Consider the following 25,637-nt stretch of genomic DNA (forward strand, 5'->3'; position numbering starts at 1 on the left):
CAATGAAATCATATTCAGCAGACACTCTGCTTAGTGCACAGCTATTCTAATGAAGGGAGGTCTAGCAACTCTACTCTTAGTCACAGAAAAATGACAGCCCACAAAATATTTAAGTACAAAATAGAATACAAAACGTTTTCATTTCAAACATATTTTGCTTGGTCTGGTAGGAAAATGGCAGACAGGTGGCACCGTGGGGATGCTTTCAGGTCGGCACTGAGGGTAGGCGGGTCTGACCACAGCTGGCTCTCGGCGTCGCCAGGCCACGCTCCTCCACCTCCCCAACAGCGCGGTTCTCCAAAGCGACAGCTCTCTTGCCAGAATTCCCCAACTTCTTTCTTTTCATGGTGCTATTTCTTGGCCCTGGGATCATGAGAAAACTTCACTCTCTGCTTTCTAGCTTTAGCACCTATACCCTGAAAAAAAGGAAGTGTCCCAGCTTTCCATATCTGCACGGAAATACAGAGTAAGTTCAACCACAGACATACAGCCCACGTGCTTCAAAAGCAACAGGACCGTGTGTGGAGCCAAGGGCATCCCAGCCCCTCTTGAATTAGCAGACACTTGACAGGGTTCCCATGGATTCTGATTTTCCTCCTGCCTCTCATGCACTCCCTTCATCAAAGGAATTGCAACCATTGTATCTCAGTATTGTGGTTCCATGAAGAGAGGCCTTAAAATAATTTTCTGGGAAACCCACTTCTCCCCTTAGCTTATTTCCAAAAGTAATCATTCAAACTAAAACTGCAATTTCTCCTAATTTGGTGCAGAGATAAATGGAAAACTGCCGCTTTGAATGGACAGCCGTCCTCTGACCCCGCTCCCAGAGCACCCAGACAGGGAGCCACAGGGCAGCCGGGCATCGCTGGCTCGGCACCTCACCCCACCGCTGACACACGAAGTCCTGGGAGAGCGTGCAAGGTGGCACCTGCAGCCCGGAGGGCTCAGAACATCGGGGACACTGGCAGGCCCCTAGGAACCGACTGGACACAAGCCACACTCAGTCGCTGACTCCAGGAGTGGAAATGGCGACAAGGCCCCACCATGCCACCCCGGGCCGCCTTTCTAATCATCACAAGCCGCAGGACACTGGTTCCTCTTGTGAGCTGAGTGTTCTCACAGGCGATTATCACCGACCCGAACCCCGGGCCAGGCAGCCATGGCTCTCCCATCTGGGGACGCGGCCTGCTCCCACCACATTGAGGAGCCTGGGGGTTGAGAGGGGCCCCTGGGAGCCGGGGGTGTGGGTCAGGGCCCTGAGCTCAGTCCTTGCTCCCCCACTGAGCCCCAGACCACTGAGGTAGGAGCGAACGCTTGTCCTGGGTCACCTCAGCAAGAGGCCAGCAGGGAGCCCCATTCTGAAATGTGCTTTTCAAGCAAGGTCTTCGTGTCTGTGACAATAGTTAAAGATACACCCGAGAAGCACAAGAAAGCTTTCAAAATGGCATCGGGCTAAGGGCAAAGCCCAAGGGGACCAGGAGGGGAGGGCGGCAGGAAGGACGGGAGTGAGGAGGCGGCAGTGAGAGGACGCTGGCGCCCCCTGCTGCCCGGGAGAGCGCCCGGGGTGCAGCCAGCCACCACAAGTGCACACACGAGACAGTCATACACGACAAGCACACACGTCATACACACACGACAGACATGACAGGCACACACACAACATAGGGACAGACAAGAGACACACACGAAACACATACAAGACACACATGACAGATACATACATGACACATGGCAACAGATGCACAGACACGACAGGCACACAACAAACACAACAGATACACAGGACAGACACACAATGGTGTGAGCAGACAGAAAAACAGACACACTGATTCAGGTGAAAAGGAAATTGAAGCAGCAAGTCATAATTTTTAAAGTCTGTTACAGTTTATGTAAAACATGCTTTTCCTCAAGAACCTTCAGGTAACAGGCGAGAACAGGAATCCGGACATGGAACCAGGACCCACAGCCCAGCATGAGGCCTGTCGGGAGCGCGGTTTGGAGTGGGAGCGCGTGCAGACGCAGCTGCACAGGCAGAAATCAGTGACACACAGTCCTGTGTCGGTTCCCGGAGTGTCCAGGACGCGTCCGGGCTGCAGAGACGGTCCTTCCAGGGTGAGTGTCGAGCAAGGACTGAAGGTTCACTTCTGTGTGACTTCTGTGTGCTTAGCTGTGTCCCGAGGGGGGCCCGTCACCAGCCACCACCCCAGTTCCACATGGGACCAGCTGTTTACCCAGTTTCTGTGCAGACTCCCAGCGCTCCGGGATTCAGAGGTCTGTGGGGACAGCCTCACCGTCCCAGGCCCTCATTCTGCTTCCACAATGACGCATTTTTCTTGTAAAACTATCAGAAAGAAAGCTAGAGGTTTTTAAAATCTTCATCCTAGTAGGAAAAGGTCCAAGAGTTTACTGTACATACAATGCCCCGCCACTCTGACTTGGAGAATGTATTTTTTACAGTCGTCACAGGTGACGGCTAAAATCAGATGGATGGCAGTCACAGGTCCCTATCAATAATCCATGATGACTTGCTCCCCACAAGACAGAGAAGTATACTAGGATAGATGGGTGTATGGTTTGAGCGGACAGAGAGTTTGAATTTTAGGTTACTGTTACCTACGGCAGATTCGCTATCACTTCTCTAAACAGTTTTGAAGACAATATAAGTGCAAGGAGTTTCTCACCTGCAGATAGGAGCTGCCTGGGTGTGTGGTGGTGTAACACTGCCTTACTCACTGCCCTCCTCCAAGCAGGACAGTGCAAGATCTAGAGGGAGGGTTCCTCGTTTGCATTTTTAAGAACAAGTTAAGAGCTAATCCAATTTTCCATACTTATGTACAAGGCCACTGTGACATTCCAGTGCACATGTGCGCACGTGTGTGCACGTGTGTGTGCACGTGTGTGTGTGTGCACGTGTGTGTGCACGTGTGTGTGCACGTGCATGTGCGCGGGCACGCATAAGAGCTCTATCATAGTACAGACTTCAGCTAATGTGTAGGGGCTTTTGCATGTTTATAACAAAGAATTCCAAAGTTTCTCAGGAGTAGGGCACCCCCATGGGTTTGGTTTCTAGGCTCTGAGTAGAGGCCCACTTTTCCATGGACCCTTTCCTCCCAGTAGGATCCATAAAAGATTTAAGGACCTGTGAAGGGGACACAGATGGCAAGCAGCCCCTACAAGACATTCCTGGAGGCTGGCCCCAGGGACGTCCTTCCGCCTTTGCCCTCGGCAGCCCCTCCACCAGGCACCACATGGGTGTGAGATGCACGGCTCAGAGGCCGTCGGTCTCGTGATTAAAAGGTGCTACCAGTATCCAAAATACCGTGCACAGCAATGGAAACAAAAAGTGGGGGCCGCTGCAGAACGGGGACGGGAAACACGTGCGAGGGGCATCAGAGATGCACCACGGCTTCTGCAGCACGTACAAGCTCCCAGCGGTAGATGAACATGGGCGTCAGCGATAACACCTGCCAGCAGCCTTCAACCAGCCCACATGGCAAGCATGAGACAAGGAACCCTCCAGCGGAAGACAGAGCGGGCGAGTGCAGTTCTGCTCTTTATGAGAGACCTGATATGACGGGGTGACAACGTAAGCGTCCATTTTAACCCAAGTTTGTGATGCTTGGGGCTTAATTCATATTCAGCTTGTTGCAGTGTGGAACCTTGTGATTGGTGGGAGAGCTCGGTGCAAGAAAACAGGCCACGAGTGTCTGTCTGCAAACCATGTCAGTCACCTTAAAACGTCCTTTCTGTATGAAGTCAGGTGCGGTGAGTGGATCTCTGACTCCAAGCTCCTCTGGAGGCGGCTGAACTATTACAGTCTGGAGGCTACTCCTGAACATGATATGCACAGCGCAGCTGACGCTGACCAGGTCTGAGCCCAGAAGAGCTCAGGGGATGACGGGCTGGGCTGCTCCCTGCCGGTTAGGGAAGTCGGGACGCGCGGCAGTCATGCCAGAAACCAGCCTTCAGTGCAGGACTGAAGCCCCTCAGAGCTGCCTATGGCAGAAGAGTCCTGGCACTTAGCCACAAATGCTGGGAACAGCGGTGTCCTTCTTCCTGGAGTGGTGGGCGGGTTAGGAGAAGGCTCACAGAAGGGCTGTGCAGCCCAATGGGTCTCGGGAACCCTGCCTGCACATCAAGACACACAGGGTGACGCGAAGGAAGTGCTGTAGCTGAGCCTGCAGATAGGACGACCCGCAGGAACCGCCCAAATGGGGTGATTCACACCCACACCCATTCACAACCTCTGCGGGCCAAGAGCAGCACCCGCTGCCAGCCAGCAAGCACACGGGCGCCTACAGGTCAAATGGGGTTCTGCCACCAACCAGTGAGCCTGCAAGAGGACCCGAACCCCATGTGCACAGCCCGGGTGACACCGGGAGCGGCCCAGGGACCCGACAGAGGACCCCGCTAGGCCGCACTGACCTGTGACTGCAGTAAGAGGCGTTTGAGCCGCAGCGTTCACGGGACTTTCCTACGCAGCAAAGTGAACACAAAATTCGGGGCACAGAAGTGGGGTGTGGCTGTAAGAAACCCCTAACATGTGGGAGCGGCTTTGGAACCCAGCAGGGGGTGGGGGCTGCAAAAGCCTTGAGGAGCACGACAGAAAAGCCTAGATTGCCTCCAAAGACAGCTGAAGGCACAGGCACACAGAAGACTGCCAGTGAAGGCTGAGAGGGAGCTAAGAATGTTCTGGAAACTGGAGGAAGGAGGACGAATGAATGCAGGCTCACCGTTGGCCCACACTTGCCCTGGCAGGAGCGGGCTGCAGCTGTCCTCAGCTGTACACACTGCTCCGTAAAGAAGGAACGATGACATGGAGCTCAGAGCCAGAAGCCTGCAGGGCAGAGACAGATGGGGCGGCCCAGGGGCAGCGGCTCCTCGGGCGTCCCATTCTCCCCTTCTGGGAGGGACTGCTCCCCCAGGCCTGCCCCACCACTGTGACGGGTGCACGGGCAGATGACGTCACAGCTTCGCAGGGCAGCAGGTGAACTGTGCAGACCACACCCGGAAGCAGCTGAGCAGCTGGGGCTGAGGGCACGAGGGGCAGGCGCCTCTGGGCAGATGTCATCACAGCGTGGACTCTGGAGGACACGACTGTGATGCACAGGTGAGGACATGGCTCCCGGGGCGGCAGGCGCTGCTCAGACACACGCCAGGGCCGACGTGCCAGTCCCCAGGGGTCACAGCTCTCTGCAGTCCCCTCCCCGCGAGTGTGGGCAGGGCCACCGACCAGCTTTTAACCTACAGACTACAGTACAGGTGATGGGACACCGCTCTCTGCCTGCTGTGTTATATGCCAAAGCTGAAGGGATCTGAGGTGAAATTAAGGTCAGCCGACCTGGAGATAATCAAAAGGAGACTGGTCAAAAAAGTCTGCAAGTGACTTTTCTGGAAGGAGACTACCCCTGTTTTCATTTGTAGAAACTTCTGTTCATCTCCAACCTCCCTCCCATAAAAAGGGGGCGGGGTGTACTCTGGCTAAAGGCAAGTGGAGGCAGAAGGACCAGCAGTGCCAGGGGTGGGTGGGGGAGACAATGGGACACAATGCTGTGCAGTGACCATCGGCCTCACATGGGACGTGCACGCAGAGCTGTCCAGGGACAAACCCTCAAGACCATAAACACCAGTGTACAGAGGCGGAGTGGGGAGCGAGGGCACTCATGTGCTAGGTCAGTTAATCATTCTTCTTAGTTCTGGAACCAAATGGCTATTTATACAAAAGTACAAAGGTATGTTACCATCCCAAGTACGCTAGGGGCAGATTTAGGGTGGAACCACCAGCCATCACAACCCACTGCATAGTAACGGCCTATCGTCAGAGACTAGATGACAAAGCAGACAGAAAGCTCTCTCAGTGGGTGAGAAGCTCTCCCCTAACCCTGCTGACAGGACGCAGAAAGGAAAGTGAGAGCGGGTTCCCTGGTAGGCCGCTCGCCGTCAAGGGAATAAAGCCAGTAAAAGCTAAGAACAAGAGAGGACGCACAGGGTGGAAAGACCTTTCAGAACATAATTTTTTGCCCTGAAGAAAAGTATTAAAAAAAAAAAAGGTAGATGTGAAAATAAAGTAGAAAGAAACCATGCAGAATTCTATGAAAACAGACACTCTAATCATAGAATTCTAGAAACGGGGCATCCTGATAACCAAACTGAGAACAGAAGGAAGACAAGCCTGTAGAATAATATTCTGAAGCTAGGATATGAAAGGAAAGATGAGAAAGAATGTGTTACAAGTGTCTAAAGATTGTAGAATGCGGAAAAGCATTTTGGTACGCTGGACAAATGAAAGAAACATTTTAGAAACTACCTAGCAAAAAAAAACAAAACCCACAAGGCTTGTTCTGGCTTACATACCGTGTTTCCCCAAAAATAAGACCTCGCCGGACAATCAGCTCTAATGCATCTTTTGAAGCAAACATTAATATAAGACCCATCAGAGAACTGGGCAGTCATGGGCTCTCCTTACCTTGTAATGTCTACCACACATACATGCAGGCAACAAAAAAGAGGCCAAGCCAGCCACACCACCAGTGGTGGAGCCACATGACGTACACCCACGTCCATTACAACCTCCAGCAGATTACTCTGCCTGCCCCCGGGGGACAGAGTTCCTGGAACAGTGATGATTCCAGCTCCTGGCCTTAGATTTGGGATTATAGCAACTGCTGCAGCATCCGCCCACACAGGGCAGCAGCTCTGCACGCGCAGCACCATCATCGATCAGATCCTCTAAATCTTGTGCCAGTCCACTAGCAATACATGAGCACCTTCATGTTAACCCCTGATGGGCGCACACAAATGGCTGGGAGTTCTCACGCTAATCCCCTCATGGGCACACACAAACAGCTGAAGTACTCACTACCTCCTAACCCCTAACAGGCGCACAAATGGCCGAGAGTACTCACGCTACCCCCCAATGGACACACACAAACGGCTGAGTACTCGCCCCCAGGGTGCACACGATTGGCCGAGAGTACTCACTTTTATTGTAGCAGGTGGCCAGCACACCTTTGTCTGCAGGGCTGGCGCTGATGTGCCAGATTTCACCCACTTGATGGAGAAGGACATTCTTATTTATAATGTTATTTTCGTCGTCAAAATCGATGATGTGGATCTACAAATACAACAGAGAGCACATTAGGGCCTCACTTCATGAAACCGTGACACAAATAATCACACGCACCTTTAACATCTTAACCAGTGGTCAATCTTACCCTACTACCAGCATCCACCTCTGTACATCATCTTACTGAATCCCTCTCAGGAGCTAAGCACGAGGTGCCTGCGACTGCAGTGAAGGTTGCAGCCACATAACACGGCCCCGGCGTATCCAGTCCCAAGGAAGCAAGACACCAGAGCTGGGTCGTGCCATGGCTGGTGGCAAGGCCAGTCCTACAGGGCTGTGCAATCAGCCACAAGCCTCTGGGAACTGCTAAGGGGCTGTGGGGAGGGGGGGCAGGCTGGGCACCGCTGCGTCCTCAGGCCTGGGATTACCCAGCTCTGCCCAACCGAGCGGGCCTGACATATGTCAAGTGGCTGCGGCTGGAAGCGATGAGAAAGGATGGTACGTCAGCACACCTTACAATTCTTTCTAAAAATGAAGCCAGCAGCAGCTGTAAACACTATGATCTTATAACATTAATTATAATAGTACCGTGTTTCCCCGAAAAGAAGACCTAGCCAGACTATCAGCTCTAATGCATTTTTCAGAGCAAAAATTAATATAAGAACTGGTATTATATCATATTATATTATATTGTATTGTATTATATTATATTATAGCTGATATTACATATTATATTATGTTATGTTATATTATATTATATTATATTATACCGTCTTATAGTGAAATAAGACCAGGTCTTATATTAATTTTTACTCCAAAAGACACATTAGAGCTGGTGGTCCCGCTAGGTCTTATTTTGGGGGAAACACGGTATGACACTTTAGCACTACATGAAAAGTCAGACATGCTATCTCCATGCTTTTCTGGATCACTTTGGAGGAATTAAAATGATTTTCACATTCACTCGCTTACCAATACCCAAGTCAATGAGAAAATGAAATAGGACCTTTATTTTAAAAATAAATTTATACTAAGAAAATAATCATGGATCTGCATAAAAATTTATATCCAAGAATGTTCACTGTGTCATTGATTATCATAATGAAAAATTAGAAATCACCTCAATGTCTGGCAATAGGGAACTGTTCAAACAAATGGTAGAATTTGATTGTTCTGTAACACCGTGAAGCCATTCAGTGTAAAAAGACTGTTTAGTGCCAGTGAAAGGATCTGTAATCTATACTTCAGAGGAAAGAGCGAATGCAGAACTGTACAAACGCTACCCACATTTTCCGTTTACACAAGCAAGCATGTCCAAAGGACAGACAGGCTGGAAGGTGACTGGGTATCTTTGGACGGTGGGACTAAGGAGAGCGGTTTCTCCTTTCCTCCTTTGTGGTCGGCTGTATCTTTAACATCCTCTCATGATTAGTATGCATGACTTTGCAATCAGAACAAGCATTAAAAGCTATTTTAAACAATGTTCCCATGACACCCAAAGGCTCTGCACTCTGTGCCTGCTTCCGAGGGTCCCCATTTATCCCTAACAATTCCTCAGTGTCTGCACATGATAACAACCTGCAGTCCCCTTAAGGGTCACAGTCGAGTAGAGTGCAAATCCCGCCTCTGCCACTCGAAGCCTGTGGGACCCTGAACTTCAGTCTCCCTGCGTGTCCAATGAGGACGAAGGAACAAGCGCCAGGGCGACCAGACCTCGACAGCAGCTGTGCTCGGCTTACAGGGCAGGCGGGGCCATATACACGAGCGCCGTCCCCGCTTCCGAGGAGAGACGGAAAACCATGAGTGTTCCTGTATCTCTAAACTATGTTCAGTACGGTTCTCCCGGCACTCAGAACCCAATGCAGTTTTCCCAGGGGTTCGGAAATGTTGCTATGGGCAGCTTCTTAAGCCATAACGTGGCACTGTTCTAAAAAGTTAGGGTTTACTGGACACTTTCTCTTTTCTACACCCAAGGGAACTATACCTGTAAACACTTTTTCCCTCCATGGACAAGTTACCCATTAAAAAGCCTATTGACAATTAATTACTAAATGATTATTAAGTGATTATTGCGAAGACTATTCAGCAATATTTACTAAAGCTAAATATATATATACATACATATATACCTATATATCTATATATTATATATACATCCCATGACACAGCAATTCTACAGCTGGGTATATACCCAACACACCCCAAAACAGAGACATGCAAGAATGTTCATAGCTTTACTCACAATAGCCAAAGTGATACACAGCCCAGATGTCCACCAAAAGTAAATGGGCAAATAAACTGGGGAATGTTCATAAGAAGGAATACTTACAGTAGTGAAAAATAACAAACTACAGATACGCAGAAGCAGTGATGAAACCCACAATAAAGAGGAGGGCCGGCCCGGTGGCTCAGGCGGTTAGAGCTCCGTGCTCCTAACGCCGAAGGTTGCCGGTTCGATTTCCACATGGGCCAGTGGGTTCTCAACCATAAGGTTGCCAGTTCAATTCCTCGAGTCCCGCAAGGGATGGTGGGCTCTGCCCCCTGCAACTAAGATTGAACGTGGCACCTTGAGCTGAGCTGCCGCTGAGCTCCCGGATGGCTCAGTTGGTTGGAGCGCGTCCTCTCAACCACAAGGTTGCCGGTTCAACTCCTCGACTCCCGCAAGGGATGGTGGTCAGCGCCCCCTGCAACTAGCAATGGCAACTGGACCTGGAGCTGAACGGCACCCACCACAACTAAGATTGAAAGGACAACAACTTGACTTGGAAAAAAGGCCTGGAAGTAAACACTGTTCCCCAATAAAGTCCTGTACCCCTTCCCCCTTCCCCAATAAAATCTTTTTTTTTAAAATCATGATTAAAAGCGATTATAAGTACCGAAAAGGTTACGAGAGCATTCAGTTTTAAGAGCAGAATGTAAAATGGCGTGTGATCATGTAAAAGTCACATGTGAACATAGACTAGAAGGTAACACAGGAGTAATTTTTGCATTCTTAGGGTGAACAAGAAATTTTCCCCTTGGGTTTGATACATTTCCTACTTATTAGGAATGGCACTAACAGTAAAACAGAACACCTTAAACACACTACTCCCCAGGCCCAGTGTGGCCCTCTGCAGGGCACTGAAGCCCAGGAGACCCCATGGTGGGAGCAGGGCGGCTCCAGCTGGAAGGCCTGTCTCGGCTCCGCCTACCACCCACCAAGGAACCCCGTCCCCCTCCCCCTCGCGCCCCAGCGCCCTTCAAGTCTCCCAGGTCCCAGCAGCCGCCAGTGCTTCTGCTCCTCCAGAGCCCCTGCTCTCATCTGGGGATATGTCTTTCTTCACACCGCCCTCCCAGAAAGCTCTTTTCTTTCCTGTGAAGACGCAGAGCACATGCTGTCCAAGCAACTCTTCCTCCAGGTTTGTTTCCCACACGCTCAGGCCGGAGGAAGTCTACCTGCCCCGAGCAGGGAGGAGGGAGGAGTCGCAGATCCAGGGCTCCTGACCTGACACTCTTGGGTAACATGGCCTTAACCTTCATCCTTAAGTGTGACGAGTCCATCCTGGTTTACAGGAGGTTCACGGACAGGTCCAAAGTGTTCCTCTTCATGAAATGTTTTAATCTGGGCGTGGTCAGAAAGAATAAGACAGCACCACCATAAACAAACAGGGATCAAAGTCATCGTGGCAATATGGATCCGTGCCAGGCACGGTGCCACTCTACACACATTAGTTCCTTTAATCCTAAAGGAGCCCTGCAATAGCCCGTTATAGCCACAACCTACAGGTGAAGAAACAGTTCAAGTAACATGGCTCCTTCAGTTAGAGAGAGAATTCCAGAGCATGTGCTCTGAACCCCCATCATGGTGCTTGCCCTCACAAATCCACAGGGGCACATGGAGATGCCCCCCACAAAACCATCAGGATGTATGGTGATTCCCCCACAAAACCATAGGGCACATGGAGATGCCCCACAAAACCACAGGGTGCATGAAAATGTCACACCCTCCACAATGGGGGCTCTGCACTGCAGCAGAGAAGCAAAAAAATAAATACAAGGCAGTTCCTGACTCAGAACAAGGGACCGTGTGGTAAGTGTCTATTCTCAGAGCACCACCCTCTACCCAGCCCACACGAGAACTACAGAGAAATGTTCTGCTGATAAAAATAGAGGCAGTTACAGGACGGCTACAAAAACAAGTAACACAGAGAAAGCACTTTCGTTAAGGTGACTGCAAAAGATCTTGGGGGCACAAGACAGGCCAATCACTATTGGCTCAGAGGGCAGGGAAGACGTGTGGTCGTCTGGGTAGCACTTAAACTGCACCTTAAGTCTTCATGCCATGTCTGCATTCTTAAATGTTTTTAGCAGCTTACAATGAAGATCAAACTCATAGATTTTGAATTACGATTATTAACATGTTTAATTGGATTAATTGGTGCAGGGTGATAAAGATTTAGGAGTCAGAGTTATAAAATGTATTAAAAGCCCACCAAGAAGGTCCTAATGAACTCGCCCTCGCTTCCTGAAGAATCAGGACTGAGACAGGGGTCCTGCGTCCACAGCCCGTCTCCTCAGGGGCCCACGACCGGACGTGGGCACCAGGACTGGACAAGAGTCCCGCCTCTGCCCTGTTTCCATTTCATCTCTCTTACTGAACTGAAGGTAAACACGCTCTCGAAAATTCAAGAAGAAAAAATGCAGACAACATTGGAAATGAGAAATCAAAGTGTCCCTCTTAGGGAAATTTAAGGTCCAGCCCTGGGCAAGATTCTTCCTGCCACGGACAGCAGCGAGCCCTCACCAGGGGGAAGCTGGCCCGCCCAGAGCAGACCCCATGCCAGGGCCTCACCACTAATGACCCAGGATGAAGTGACCTCTGGGCTAGCGGTCCCTGAAGAGGAAGACAGAATACTGCCGGGGGCCCGATCCTGGATACAGCAGCCATCCGTCTGGTCCGTGTCGCCTGTTCTCTTTACTCCCAGCTCACGTCAGCACCCTGGAAAACCCAGTTTCCGTGGCAGTCCGGCTGCTTTCTGACATGCTGCGTGAGAGGGGCCTGGGGTAGGAGACCTGAGTTCCAGCTGATTCTGCCACTTCCTGACTATGTGATTTTGGCTGAGGCACACACTCTGGGCTCTTCAACATTCGTAAGTTTAGGGAACTGGATTTCGAAGATCTCTTTGTTCTAACTGAAGCCTAAACTTGGTCCTTCGGCTGGACTTTCAATAAGAGATACGATCAAACATGCTACACACTGCCCAGCGCTCATCGTGCCCATAGTAGGGCCACCGTTCCCCTACCCTGTGAATACTCTTCACTTGAGCAAATAAGCCCCAGTATATTCACAACCCACCCGTGACGCCCAAAGTACGCCCACAGCCCAGAAGAAAGGGGCCCACCTTCCACAGCCTCGCAACGCCCCTCACGCGCGTCTCCTGGGACAGGAGCGGCTTAGTCGTCCAGGCAAATCCCAGACAGCATCTCCAAGAGACAGCAGGCCTTAGACACTGAACTTGAGGGCTGCAGGGCACATACTAGAGTCCCTAAACTCGGCCGGCCGTTGAGTAAATACAGCAATGAGAGTGATGGGGTGCTGCCAAAGTGGCTGAGCCACTGGGTCCAGCCTCACCGGAAACCAGGCTCCTCTTCCTGATGCTTCCATAATCCAGGGCAATAAAGTGCTGCCTCATTAAAGGAAGAGGGGAAAAGAGGGGAGAGGAAGGGACCGGGAAAGGAGGGAAGGGAGGAAAAAACGGAGGTTAGGTTAGTCTGCAGAGGGGCCAGGGACAGGACTTGCAGGCAGAGAGGGCGGGACAAAGCCACCCTTAATCAACATACAAATACAGAACCACAGAGCTTACAAATTACAAAGAAAAAATGTAAAGGAAAGCTCGAAAGCACCAGCTGTGCTGTCATTGCCCTGAGGGACATCAGCCTGTCCACTGGTCCTAACACATCGCCAGGACTGTGCTGAGAAAGGACCGGTGGGTCCCCCTCTCTGCCAGCCTGGCACTCATCCCCTCTGTGTGTGTGTGGGGGGGGGTTGGCAACCTGCAAAGAAAACACGTGGGAAAAGCACCGTGCACAAGCCAACACACCCCTCCAATCTGAAACCCCTGGTTCCTGGTCTCTGGCACGCTTTCCCCTGGACAACCCACGGCCACACACCCTCCAAGAAAAACACCCGCCCTCCTCACCAAGGAGAAGCCAGAGAGAGAACAGGCTCCAGAAATGCTCATCCTGCCCCTAGCTCAGAGTCCTGTGCAAAATTAAGGGCCCAGAAAACAAAGCACTTCCTTCAACAAAGAAAGGCCAGCAACTGTGACAGCTCCAGAAACGTTCCGAAACAGCACAGCTGAATTAAGTAGTAACGATTCAGGTGGGGGGCACTTCCTAGGGGAGTAATGACTGCCTGGGACGAGGCGATGGCCTGCGGCAAAGCCAGTGGCCATTAACCCCGACCAGCAGCCACCACTCCCCAGGAATGGAAGGGGACGGGCGGGGCTTGCTGGAGAGGAGATTCCATTGTCACAGCTCCCTCAGCGGCAGCGGTGGCAGCAGCACAGCCAACCGTGAGCCTCCTACCTGCCAGGGGCCGAGCCTGGGCCTGGGCGTGCTGTGCTGACCTTGGAACGTCTGCCTCACGTCTGCCTCACAGCACAGCCTGTGTGCGTGGGGTCTGCACACACGTGAACAGGACATGCACTCGCATGGCACAGGCTTTGTGGTTACAATGCAAAGTGAAGCAAGGGGGAGGGCGCTGGAGAGAGGGGCGGGCAGGGTGTTCAGTGCTCATTCTGCCACATTCCAGCTGGGTCACCTTGGAAAAACCACGTGACTGCTTAGGGCCAACTTCTTCATGTTAAATACGGGTCAATACCACCTGTTCTGCCCACTGAGGTGGCAGGTGTGGGAATGGCCTGCCCTGGCCCCAGCCCTGGAGTCAGGGGCCTCCTCAGGCCAGCTCCCACCTTCCCCATCCTGGAGGCTCGTGGGGGACCAGGACCCCGCTTTATTTACCTCTGTACCAGCACCTAGCTGTGCCCGCGCCAAGAGCACTGCAAAGGGTGCTCTCCGTACACGGCTGCTAGACAGCCACACAAATAACACGGCCAGACGGTGACACACGACGCTGCTGGGTGCAGAGGTTTGGCGTGTGAACGCCCCCCTCACACAAGTTCACAGAAGCAACCGCAGCTCCAGTCGCCCTCACTGGACAGAAACCGCTCAGGGGGACGCGAAAGGAGGCAGAGAGATTCCATGACAACCTTTTCAACATTTTAAAATGCAATCTATAATCAAGCTGCAATAAGATTGTGGGAAACGTAGGAAGAACCTCGCGTCTGGCGAAGAGCAGCCCTAACTGCTGAGCCACCGCACAGGCAGCCACCACCCAGCATAGGACAGGGGCAGGCGCCCGCAGCGACCACTGCCAGGAGCCTCTGCCAACCCATCACATGGGGGAGGAAACATGTCACGCGTGAGAGGTGGCACATGTGTGCGGGAAGGAGCGCTGTCATGTGTGAGCAGGATGTGTGTCACATGAGGAACACGTCATGTGTGAAAGGAACATACGTGCCTCATTGAGGGAACACGCGTGTTGAGCATGAGGGCCGACTGCTCCAGCACGCATGGGGACAGAGCGTGCAGTGTCTGACCCTCCTCTTCCCGCTCGCCTCTCCCTTCACCCACCCGCTCCTCCCCAGGACTCCCTCCTGAGGAATGAGTCACAGACTATGAGAAAACAGGCCACCAACAAAGTGACACACATTTCGTCTGGGTCTGAAGGCCGCAGGGAAAAAGCCACCTTGTCTGTGGTGCTGGCTCCAATGCCAATGGAGAGAAACGAGTGCCACCTGTCCTGGGTCACGGGCCCCTGTGCACACACCTCTCACAACACCCCTGCAACGACCTGCGGGTCTGTGTGTCACCACTTCACCAAAAACTGAAACTGGAGCATGAATACATCTGTTCATCTGTGTACCCAGCACACAACAGCGAGAGGAATACAGAGCCCTATCACCAGACCAAAGCGTTTCCTGCAGGAATGAATGAATGAAGTCCCAACAATGTCACACGCCTTAAACAGTAAAGGACACACCACAATGTCACAAACACTCACCTCTCATTTGAATTCACAAAGACCACTGCAGGTGGAGTGTAGAAATAGGAAGGGGGAGAAAAAGTGAAAAGCCCCTTTAAAATAATTAATCGGACACTCTCGCTGCAAAAAGGATTGAAGGAAGATGAAAAGCACTTCATATCATTTGAGGCTGATCTTTGTTATAACCAAATGGCGTACAATTCTGGCTGATAACACCAGGTACAGTGTAACTTGTTCACGTAACTTATTAATGCCTTACATTGCCTTGTTTTGCTCTTATTCACGGGTTTCTGTTAACTTCTAATATTTTTTAAGAAAAGTTTTATAAGTATCTCTCATTAAATATTAACAATAAAAATAATAATGTCGTCCTTATTCTCAGAAAGTGTAAAACCTGATGCTCCACACAAGGTCCACGATCCCACCTCAGAGTTGGTTAGAATTAAAAGCCAGTAGATGAGAAAAAGGCGCCTAGAGGGCTGGGGGCAGACTCAACCCCTCGGCCTGGCCGCCCCTCCCCCAGCCGGAGCCGGGCCTGGCGGGGACAGCGGAGCTGCCAGCGGGGGCTGCGGTGCCTGTCGTGCCTGTCACCAGGCCTCCTCTCTGTCCCCTTCCAGCAGCACCCCAGACTGCAGTGTCCTCACCGGGATTGTTTTCCCTGTGACGGCCATTGGGATCTACTTTTATAACTAAATTGTTCCCATTTAACACTTTCCAGGAAAAAGAAAAGCACACGCGCACATTCAGAAAACAGAAAATTGGAAAGAAAACAATTTTCATCACAAGTATTTGCATCACTGTGGGTAACAATGGCTCAGATTCTGACCTATTTCCTCTACCCTTTATTCTATGTAGAGATGTAGAGATTCATTTTGTACTTTCCTTATTTCACACAATAGTGATCATGTTATACGTGCAATGTTAACACTTCCCTGATCGTCTAACAATCCTTCCGTTGCGATGCTTCACATTCTAAAGAACGATTACTGCCCTCGGAGAGCAACCAGGTTCACCCAGGCTGAACCCTATGAATCTGCCCTTCTAACCGGCAAGTCCACATTATCCAACCTACCATGTGCCCATTTTGATTGCTCCTAATTGCTTCGCAATGATGTGTACCGTTACAATAGTATTCTTCATATACAAAGCTTTTTCTATGTTTTGGGTATAGGAATTCCAGGTTAAGTGCTATGAACATTTATTTATAAAGCTCTAGATATGTATCACCAAATTCATTGCCCAAATGACTCTGCCAATACAAACCCCTCATCAACATGACAGTTTCACCATGCCCTATCCAGCCCTATCCAGCACGGAATACTCTTTGACAGCTATTTTAGTGCCATTTCCTGTGTGACAAATGGTCACTGGGCAGAGTGGCCTCTGTGCATTGTCCCAGGATCAGGACCAGTGCATGTCTTCACACATCACTGCATCTGTGAGGCAGGAAAGCGCACAGCTCCCTGTCTGTCTTGGCAGTGAGAAAACCAAGTCCAGCAAGGGCGGCTCAAGGTCACGCATTCGTGTCAAGCCGGGAACTGAACCCTGCTCTCATGAGTATCCGATATTCTTTCTTGTACAGTGGCCAGAACAGCAAACGTGCCACCTGCTTCACGTCTCCCTGGGTCGGCTGGGGGTGACCGCTGGATCTCCATGTGGAGCTGGGATCATGGCCTCACCCGGGCTCAGGTCGAGACAGAGCCACAACCAATGAAACAGCTGGCTGCTGGCCAGGGTAGAAGAGGCAATGCTGACCACACACCCACATTGCCTTCCTATCACTTACAGTGAATCCTGTGTGACCACAGAACCGAAACACAGGATGACGGCAGTACGGCCACCCAGAATAAGCTTAAATGACTGAACTCAACCAGTACCTATAGCTGGATATTGAAATCCCAAGCAAAGTTTTCTTTTGTGTAGCAGTAATTTTCTCAAGCATTGCATGAAAAATCACATCAGAATGGCTGTAAAACTGAGAATAGGCTTAGTAATTAACATGTATGATTTGTTGGAAATAGTTACCTGATTATCGTATTTAAGAGACTGCGTCCCCACCAAAAACCGGATGGCATCTGTTTCTGCAGTCTGAGGGGTGAGGGCACGTGCCTGCAAGGGGAAAGGAAAGCGCACACACATTCGTGGTTAGATTTCAGACAGCGACTATCACGGCTGTTACCACCCTCCCGCTGATGGATTACCGAGTAGTACCAAGTGTCTGCAGGCGATTTAGAAACATGTATGAAAAGCCTTCCACTTCTGTACACTTTGTGACACAACAATCCCACTTCGAATGTGTACATGGCAACAATTGTAAGTGGGCATAAAAATTAAGCAATAAAGACATAAATTGTGTTTAATAAGACCGTAATTTTCGACAGTAACACGTTGGTTGAACAAATTATTCTCCAACAATACAGCAGAAAGTGGCATCCTGCAACAGCAGAGCAGGAGTTTAAGCCAAGTCGCCTGCAGGCAGCACCTGGGAAACTGACAACGGAACGACAGCACATCCAGCGACAAGTGCTGTTCTCTGAAACCACTAAGTGGGTACGGATTTGGTCCGACCGTCAGGAACCGAACATGCCTCTTACCCTGCACTGAATGGGCCCTCGCTCCACACCCTCTCCACCACACAAGCTAGACACAGGCCTGACATCCTGTTTCCTCCTCCTTCACATCCAACTCCCCATATTCCTCTCAAGTCCTTGACTCATTCTTTTCAGAACAGGGTAAGGGAAACAGTTTAACAGTTGTTCCGACCACTTAGTCTGTCTAGGTCTGACTTGGTTTCCACACAGGGGCAGACAAGACCTCCTGGGTGTCTGCCACCAAAAGGTTTGGAGATAAATTCAGGCTCCACTCTCAGAAAATACAACTGTTTCCCCTCTGTTGCCACAATTCCTCAAAAGAGTCAGTGACACAGAAACATCAACTACCAAAATACATGTCAGTAAAAGCAAGGAAATATATGTCTAACGCAGTATTCACATTATTACACACTCAGAGGGGAAAAATCCTATTTCAGCTAACTCATCAACTTGAAGTACTTTTAAGGTTCCCACTGTCAGTATGCCTATACCCTCCTGGGCCAAACTTGGCTGGGCAATTTCTGGAGTCTTAGACCTCTTTGCAAAGCTGATGAATTCTTTATGAATCTATAGATCTTCTGCCAAAAACATACACACACAGACACAGAATTCTGTGTATGTCAGCAAATTCACAGACCCTCTGAACCCTAGCCAATCTGAACACCCCTGGCTCAGAGAAAAACAACCCACGAGGAAGGGTCCACACCATTCCTGAAAAACAACATCCTGACTGTTCAGTGTTAGACTGAGACAGGATGAAATGCCACTACTCGAAAATAGAAAAGAATCAAAAGGAAGTAAATTGTGTTAGTGACCATTAGACTGAAAAGAAAGGGCCAATCAGGGCTGCAAAAGCCCCCTGAGTGACGACAATGAACCAGCACTCAATTTGCTTCATTCTAAAGCAACTTACAGAGCCAAGAACTGTGTACCTGTAGAGGGCTAACGGTAAACACGCAAGAAAAAAGGTTTAAATAGAGCGTGTTTCAGAGTAAAGCTGCCAGTTTTAGAAAAGCACTACAAATCTGAAACTATCTTGTTCTATCTCACACAAGAAGACAGCTCTTTGTTTAAAGAGGAAAATCATTTCTATAAAAAAATCTACATTGCCTCTTTAAAAATTACAGTGAAATCTCATAAAAGTTTAACTCAAGATCTTTCTGCTACATTATTGGGTAAAATTACAAAAATAATTTAACTCTGGCCATTTTGGTGACAGATCTACATCCATGTATATAATTCTGCTTCTTTGCTTAAGTGAATGATAAAATGACCTTTCTAAATCTAGTCATGATGGTGGTTTTGAGGTATTCCAATGACCCTCATATAATAAGATCAAAATGTTACAGTATAATAGGTCACAAAAAGTTTCCATGTATTTTATCTTGGTTCATCCTCATAATTCAATGAAGCAGACAGGAAGATAGGCTAGATAATATCATTCCCACTCTGAAGATAAGACACTGAGGACCAGAGAGAGTAAGTGACTCAGCCATGGTCACACAGCTTCTAGAGCAGAAGAACAACCCAGACTCCCAGCCTTAAGTCTGGTTCTCTCTGCGATGGTGAAGCAGGGCAATAATAAATAACACAAGCAAGTCATTTATATATCTGGTTGAAGTTAGATCATGGGTCACTTTATTATAACTCATGTGCCATCCCCAGTTTTCCAAAGGAAAGGCCATGGCTGTCTTTCTAGTCTGCCATCACCATTTAGTGAACGGAGCCAGTAAGAGGCAAGTGGAGGTGCTGAGAGTGAAGACAACAGGGGGCTGCACCGTGGAGAGGGGGTGGACAGCCCTGCTGGGCTGCAGGAGGCACAGCACCACCACTGCACTGACTGGGAATAGCGTCCCCGGGAAAGTCCAAATCGGATTCGTTGCTACCCGACTGAGCAAGTGAATGCCCAGCCTGGATAACAGGTAGCAGACTGTACCCCGGTTGCAGTTCTTCATCAGAGACTCTCCCTGTCACGAGCCACATTCCAGACAAGTTTAAGGCTCCACTAGAAGGTGCGCAGGCAGAGACGGGCCTCTGCGTCCAGCAGCGGAGACAGAACGAGGTCAGTCCCACCTCCTACAATGAGTGATCGCCCTCCAGAAATGACCTCTTTACCAAGAACTGCCCCCAAATCACTAGGATGGCACCCCAGAAGGCTAAAGACCCCCAAGGCACTGTCTCGACAGAGCAGATTAATTCCTCCGAGTTTTAACAGACTGTTTTATTTATAAAAAGAAAAGAAAAGAGAGAAATAAAAGGCTCAATTTCTTCCTTCTGTGCTAGCTACACTCCTATTTCTCATCCCCCACACCCAAGAAAGACAGGCTGCAGAGACGTGGAAAGTTCTTAAAGTGAACCAAGCCAGAGAGATCTGCACTTAAGTTCTCAAAACAGAACAGAAACACAGGTCCTGCTCGGGGAGAAATTATATACCGTGTTTCCCCGAAAATAAGACCTACCTAGACAATCAGCTCTAATGCATCTTTTGGAGCAAAAATTAATATAAACCCGCTCTTATATAAGACCTGGTCATATATTATAGTAAAATAAGACCTGGTCTTATTAGAGACACATTAGAGCTGATTGTCTGGCTAGGTCTTATTTTCGGGGAAGCATGGTATATAAACCTATGTGTATAAGCATCTGTGTATGTGTGTATACAAATTACATACATAAATTACATAGACTATGTATAAATCACATATACACACATATATCATACGTGTGTGTACATATGTACACACACACACATCTATCCTGAGCCACATATTTTTTGAGGAAGAAAAAAATGAAAAACGAGAAAAGAAGCAAGTGAGTAAGCTAGAACCAAAAACATGTCTGCGGTTTCTAACTCCAGAACACAAACAAATAATAATAAAAACACAGTATCAAAACGCTCTCCAGGGGGGCACCCCCCCATTCCGGACCCCCTCCCGCTCGGGAGCTGCAACCTCTTCTCCTGCCTCTAATAAACTATCCTCTTTTTAAAACTTGTTGCCTCTCCCTGGTCCGTATTTCCATTCTTCGGCCTCACGAAACAAGATCCCGGCCCGCACTCAGAAACTGCCGGCAGATCCATCACCAACATCGCTGAGAACAAGAGAATTCGTGTTTTAAGCCCCCACAGTATTGGGGAACCTGCGAGAATTACTGGCTGGGGCACTGCTAGCTCCTGGAAGCCGCTGCAGCTGAGAGCTCAAGGACGTTTGCAGGCAGAGAGTAAACAGCTTGGTGGCCCACAGACTCCCTGGCAGTGACTGAATACGTGAGGACAACAATCATGTAATCCTCACATGTGCTTCTCCCGAAACCAAGTCAACTGCAGTTCATGTATTTTATTGCTTAACTTTTAGATGGGGAAAACTTAACGTACTCTACAGGACCGTACATGATTGTCCCATTTTTTGGTGGCTCTCTGTTTGACTTTCCAGGGTGTTGCCACAATTTTTTGCCCAGTGTTCAAAAAAGGGACCCAGCAGATTACTTCAGCCTTATAATGTCAATTCCTTGAAGGTGGTGACTGTAGATAGAAAAACTTTAGGTATAAAGCTAAATGTCGTCCCAAATCACACCTTTTGGTCAAGTAGCTTGACTCAGAATACAGGTAGGGAGGTATTTAAATATGAAACACAACAAAGTAAGTCTGAATACTCAGAATCGTTGTTTAGGTCCTAAAGCATCTGATAATACATAGATAACAAAATATTGCTATTAATTTCATTTGTATAGTAACCATACTGAAAAAAATCTCCAATTATTGGATTTATTGGATTGTAACTTATTTAAGTTACACTTCAAAAACTATCAACATTTCTAGGGTTTAAATTTTGTTGACAGATCAATCTTAAAAAGGTCTCTCTGGGGGTGGCCCGTTAGCTCAGTTGGTTGGAGCATCCTGCTCTTAACACCAAGGTTGCTGGTTCAATCCCCACATGGGCCACTGTGAGTTGCACCCTCCTTAAAAAAAAAAGAAAAAGAATAGAGAAAAAAAATGTCTTTCTGTGTTTTATAAAATAAAGCTGTAAATGACAATGATAAATAAGTTAAATATGTATGTTAAAAAAAAAAAATCACCTGACTTGGACGGGTTTATTTCTGGGCCCTCAATACGATTCAATTGATCTCTATGTATATCTGTGCCAGTGTCACCATGTTTCCCTTACTGTGGCTTTGTACTAAGAATTACGTTTGGGAAGGGAGAGCCTCCAACTTGATTTGGTTTTTGAAGATTGTTAAGGCTCTTTGGCATCCCTTGAAATTTTATGTGAATATTAGGATCAGCTAGTGCATTTTTCCACAAAGACCTTGGGGCATTTTCACAGGACTCACACTGAGTCTGTACACTGCATCTGTTCTGTTGCCTACAGACAATTTCCATCACCAGGGGATGGCCTCACATTTATGTATGTAGGTTTTCTTTAAATTCTTTTGTAATTTTCATTGTTGAAGTCTTGCAATTTGATTAAAACTATTCCTAAGTATTTTATCAATGTTGACATTATTTAAAATGAAATTATTTTCTTAAATTCTTTTTGAGATTAATCCCCTTCAAAATACTCCCCCTCACTTCAATCACACTTATCCATCGTTCTTGCCACTTCCTGAAGCAGTTCTGGAAGTCCTCTTTCATGAGTGTCTTTGGTTGCACTGTCGTGGCTGCCTCGATGTTCTGAATCATTTTGACTTTGGGGAAGAGCTAGAAGTCACACGGTGCCAGACCCTGTGAATAAGGTGGATGAGGACACACTGTAATGCTTTTATTTGACAGAAATTGCAGTGTATCAGAAGCGACGTGTGACACGGAGTGTTGTCATAATGGAGGATGAAACCGTTTGCCCCATTTCACGTTAATGCGTTGTTCATGATCCATGATTTACCGCACTTTAAAACACATCTTCTCTTAACCATAGCTCACACCCAACTAACTGCACGAACAAGTTGAAATTTGTCACACACTGTTACTAAGGTTTGACGTGCCACTGCCTGTATTGAATATCCCTGCCTTTCCACTGGATGGCACTCGGCAGCAGCATTCACCGTATTTTTTTATCACATTGAGACTCCGTGTCACACATGGCTTCCGGTACAGCAATTTCTGTCAAATAAAACCATCATGGTGTGTCCTCATCCACCTTATTCACTGGATCTGACACACAGACCTCACACCAGATCTGTGTGACTTCTGGCTCTTCCCCAAAGTCAAAATGACCATGAAAAGTAAACATTTTGAATCAATTCAGGACATCGAGGCAGCCACGACAATGCAACTAAAGACACTCATGAAAGAAGACTTCCAGAACTGCTTCAGAACAATGCAAGAACAATGGGATATGTGTGTTCAAAGCCAGGGGGAGTACTTTGAGGGGGATTAAGGGCAATGTGTCTTTTACTGTAATACATATTTTTTTATTTAAACATTTACCATATCTGATGATCACACCTTGTGTGTCTCTGTTCTGCCTTTTATTTGCCATAGGAGTGCCTCACTTTACCCTCCAATCCTCATTACCCTCGGCCAATGGTCAATAATCATATCCCCATCTTTTGACGTAAACTGTTTCTCCATAGTGATTTGAACATCACTGACAACCAAACCTCAGTTATAACTTTCAGTGCTTTTTATGTTTCTGCAGTAATGGTTCTTCAAATTCAAGAAAATAACAGCCAATGGAGCTGTCCAAAGTAAACAAGTGCAAAAATCAGCTACTTCTTTTAAGATAAAAAAAAATTCAGATAAAATATTTGACGCCCAAAGCAAGGATCAAGTCCATCAATTTGTCAAACCCAGGAAATAACATTTTAGTGACCTCAAAGACTGGACACTGAAGATCAAAACCTCTGGGTTACTTAGGAGATTTCTTAAGGAGAAAGATTTCTTAAGAAGTTATTAAGTAGCATTGGCGGAAGATGCCCCCTTTAGGTATCACAAGGTCACGGAACATTGTATCTCCCTGTGTGCACCCTCTGTATGTACTTCCATGGTACCCTGTTCTCCATGGTACCCTGTTAAGGAGAAAGCAGCATAACTTTGTGGTTGAGGTGTTCTGAAGCCGGATTGGGTTCAAGCCTACCTAGGTTAGAATCCTAAGTCTATCATTGTCTTGGTAAATGTCCTTGGACCACAGGAAAAAAACATGTACCAATATGACCACTCTGCAATTAAGTGAGTGCTAAGCAGTTTCCCACACATAATTACTTTCTCAATAACTGGTGGTTAAGGCCCCAGTCTTGTGAGACAAGAGCCAGCTGTCAAACCCTGTAACACAGCTCATTGCTCACCGGACACTTAGAACCTGCCTCGGGTGGACTTCATCTGCAAGAATTCTATCTCATTATAATAATTAGAACATCATTTATTGAAAGCATACTATGTGCCAAGCACTGTTCTACATGCCTGAATTAAATGTATTGACTCATTTAACTCTCTTAACAGCCGCAGTGGGTAGACATTCATTTTCCTGTTGTATTGGTAAGGAAGCTGAGGCCCGAGGTCACACATCTGGTAAGTGCTGCAGCCACGATTAAATCAGCAGCAGCCATGGTGGCATTCCGGCTTTTAGTAACAAACACCGCTGCATCCCTCGCTGGAAGTTTCTTGAAAGCAGAGCTCATTTATATTTTTAACATATATGTAGTGCCCACAATTATGCATCAAGTACTTCATAAGGCAATGAATTGTGCTTTTATTTCTCTGTATCTGTCCCTTAAGCATAACAGGTTCTCAAAATCTATTTCAACAGAAGAAAACCAGTACAGGCGCTAAGAGGCCTGACATCATGCGAACCACCCCCTCATCCCTCACTCTGTCCACCAGGCCTTCTCGCTGTCCTTCTAAACCGCCTTGTGCATTCGCACTTCGCTGCTTACACTGTGGGGGCCATTCGTTTCAGAAGCATTTGCTGAGCATCTACTCTGTGACGGTCACGTGACTAGGCGCTGGCGAGCACAAGATGCAAAAGCAATAAGACATCACTGAGAAAACGGGTGAAATCCAGAGTCTGTGGTCAGGTGATAGGGCTGCATCAGCGCTGACTTTTAAGCTTTGATCGATGTGCCCTGGTCAAGTAAGATGTCAACATCAGGGGAAGCTGGGTGAAGAGCACAGCGGCACTTTTTGTATTCTTTGCCACTGTTCCGTCGATGTGACCGTGTGTCGCAATTAAACAATTTAAATTAAAAAAAAAAAGAGTTCCCGCCTCCAGGAACTCCAGTGCTGGAGGCAAATGTACACCGGTCAGGACACCAGAGTCAGCGGTGAGAACGAGGCCACAGTCATGCCCAGGACGGACGGAGCGGAGGCGGCGGCGGCTACCACGCCCGGGGGTCGCGCGGTTAGGCGGACCCGTTGGTCCCGGGTGACCCTCTGACGTCACGCAGGGCCTTCAGCCCGCAGCTGCGGCGCCCTCAGCTGCCCAGGGGCCCCGCGGCCCCGCGCCGGCCTCGCTCTGCAAACCGCGGACGCGGAGGCGCCTTCCTGCGACTCACCTGGAACTCCAGCCCGTAGATCACCGGCGCGTCGTCCTCCATGCTGCGGCCGCTCCCACGCCGCAGGACGGGCCCCAGAGCCGGCGCGCCCCCACTCAGCGCCCATTCATTCCCTCCGCCCCGCGGCGCCGCACCCGGACTCTTCCGGGCCCACCCGGCGGCCGTGGGGCGCACTTCCGGTGTTTTCCTGACACGTCATCAACACGTTCCTCGTGGCGGCCAATGGCGCGGCCTTCGGCGCGTGCGCATGCGTATGCCCGCTGGGACCCGCTCCGCGCCCACGGAGAGGCGGGCCTGGCGGGGGGAGCTGGGGCTGAGCGGGAGCTGCGGCGGGGTCGTGGGAGCTGCGGCGGGGTCGTGGGAGACGCGGACGGCGCCCTCCCGCCCACACCCGCTCGCGGTCCTGGCC

General features: G+C 49.0%; 1 protein-coding gene across 3 annotated transcripts in view; it reads right to left on the reverse strand.

The window, feature by feature from the left end:
* EIPR1 (EARP complex and GARP complex interacting protein 1) overlaps positions 1 to 25,587 on the reverse strand; it is a 96,828-nt gene extending 71,241 nt beyond the window's left edge. Inside the window, exons 1-3 of one of the 3 annotated variants that reach the window (XM_074331638.1) lie at positions 25,229 to 25,587; positions 17,178 to 17,261; positions 6,982 to 7,114 (exon numbers count right to left, since the gene is read on the reverse strand). In XM_074331638.1, coding sequence (XP_074187739.1) covers positions 6,982 to 7,114; positions 17,178 to 17,261; positions 25,229 to 25,270 — 259 coding nt within the window. In that variant the 5' untranslated portion in view covers positions 25,271 to 25,587. Of the gene's footprint in view, positions 1 to 6,981; positions 7,115 to 13,633; positions 13,766 to 17,177; positions 17,262 to 25,228 lie in introns of those variants that run through there. The other 2 variants (XM_074331640.1, XM_074331639.1) reach the window with 2 other exon arrangements.
* Between the last annotated feature and the right edge of the window lie 50 nt (positions 25,588 to 25,637).

Source organism: Rhinolophus sinicus, linkage group LG05 (assembly GCF_036562045.2).
Source record: "Rhinolophus sinicus isolate RSC01 linkage group LG05, ASM3656204v1, whole genome shotgun sequence".
Classification (NCBI taxonomy): Eukaryota; Metazoa; Chordata; class Mammalia; order Chiroptera; family Rhinolophidae; genus Rhinolophus; species Rhinolophus sinicus.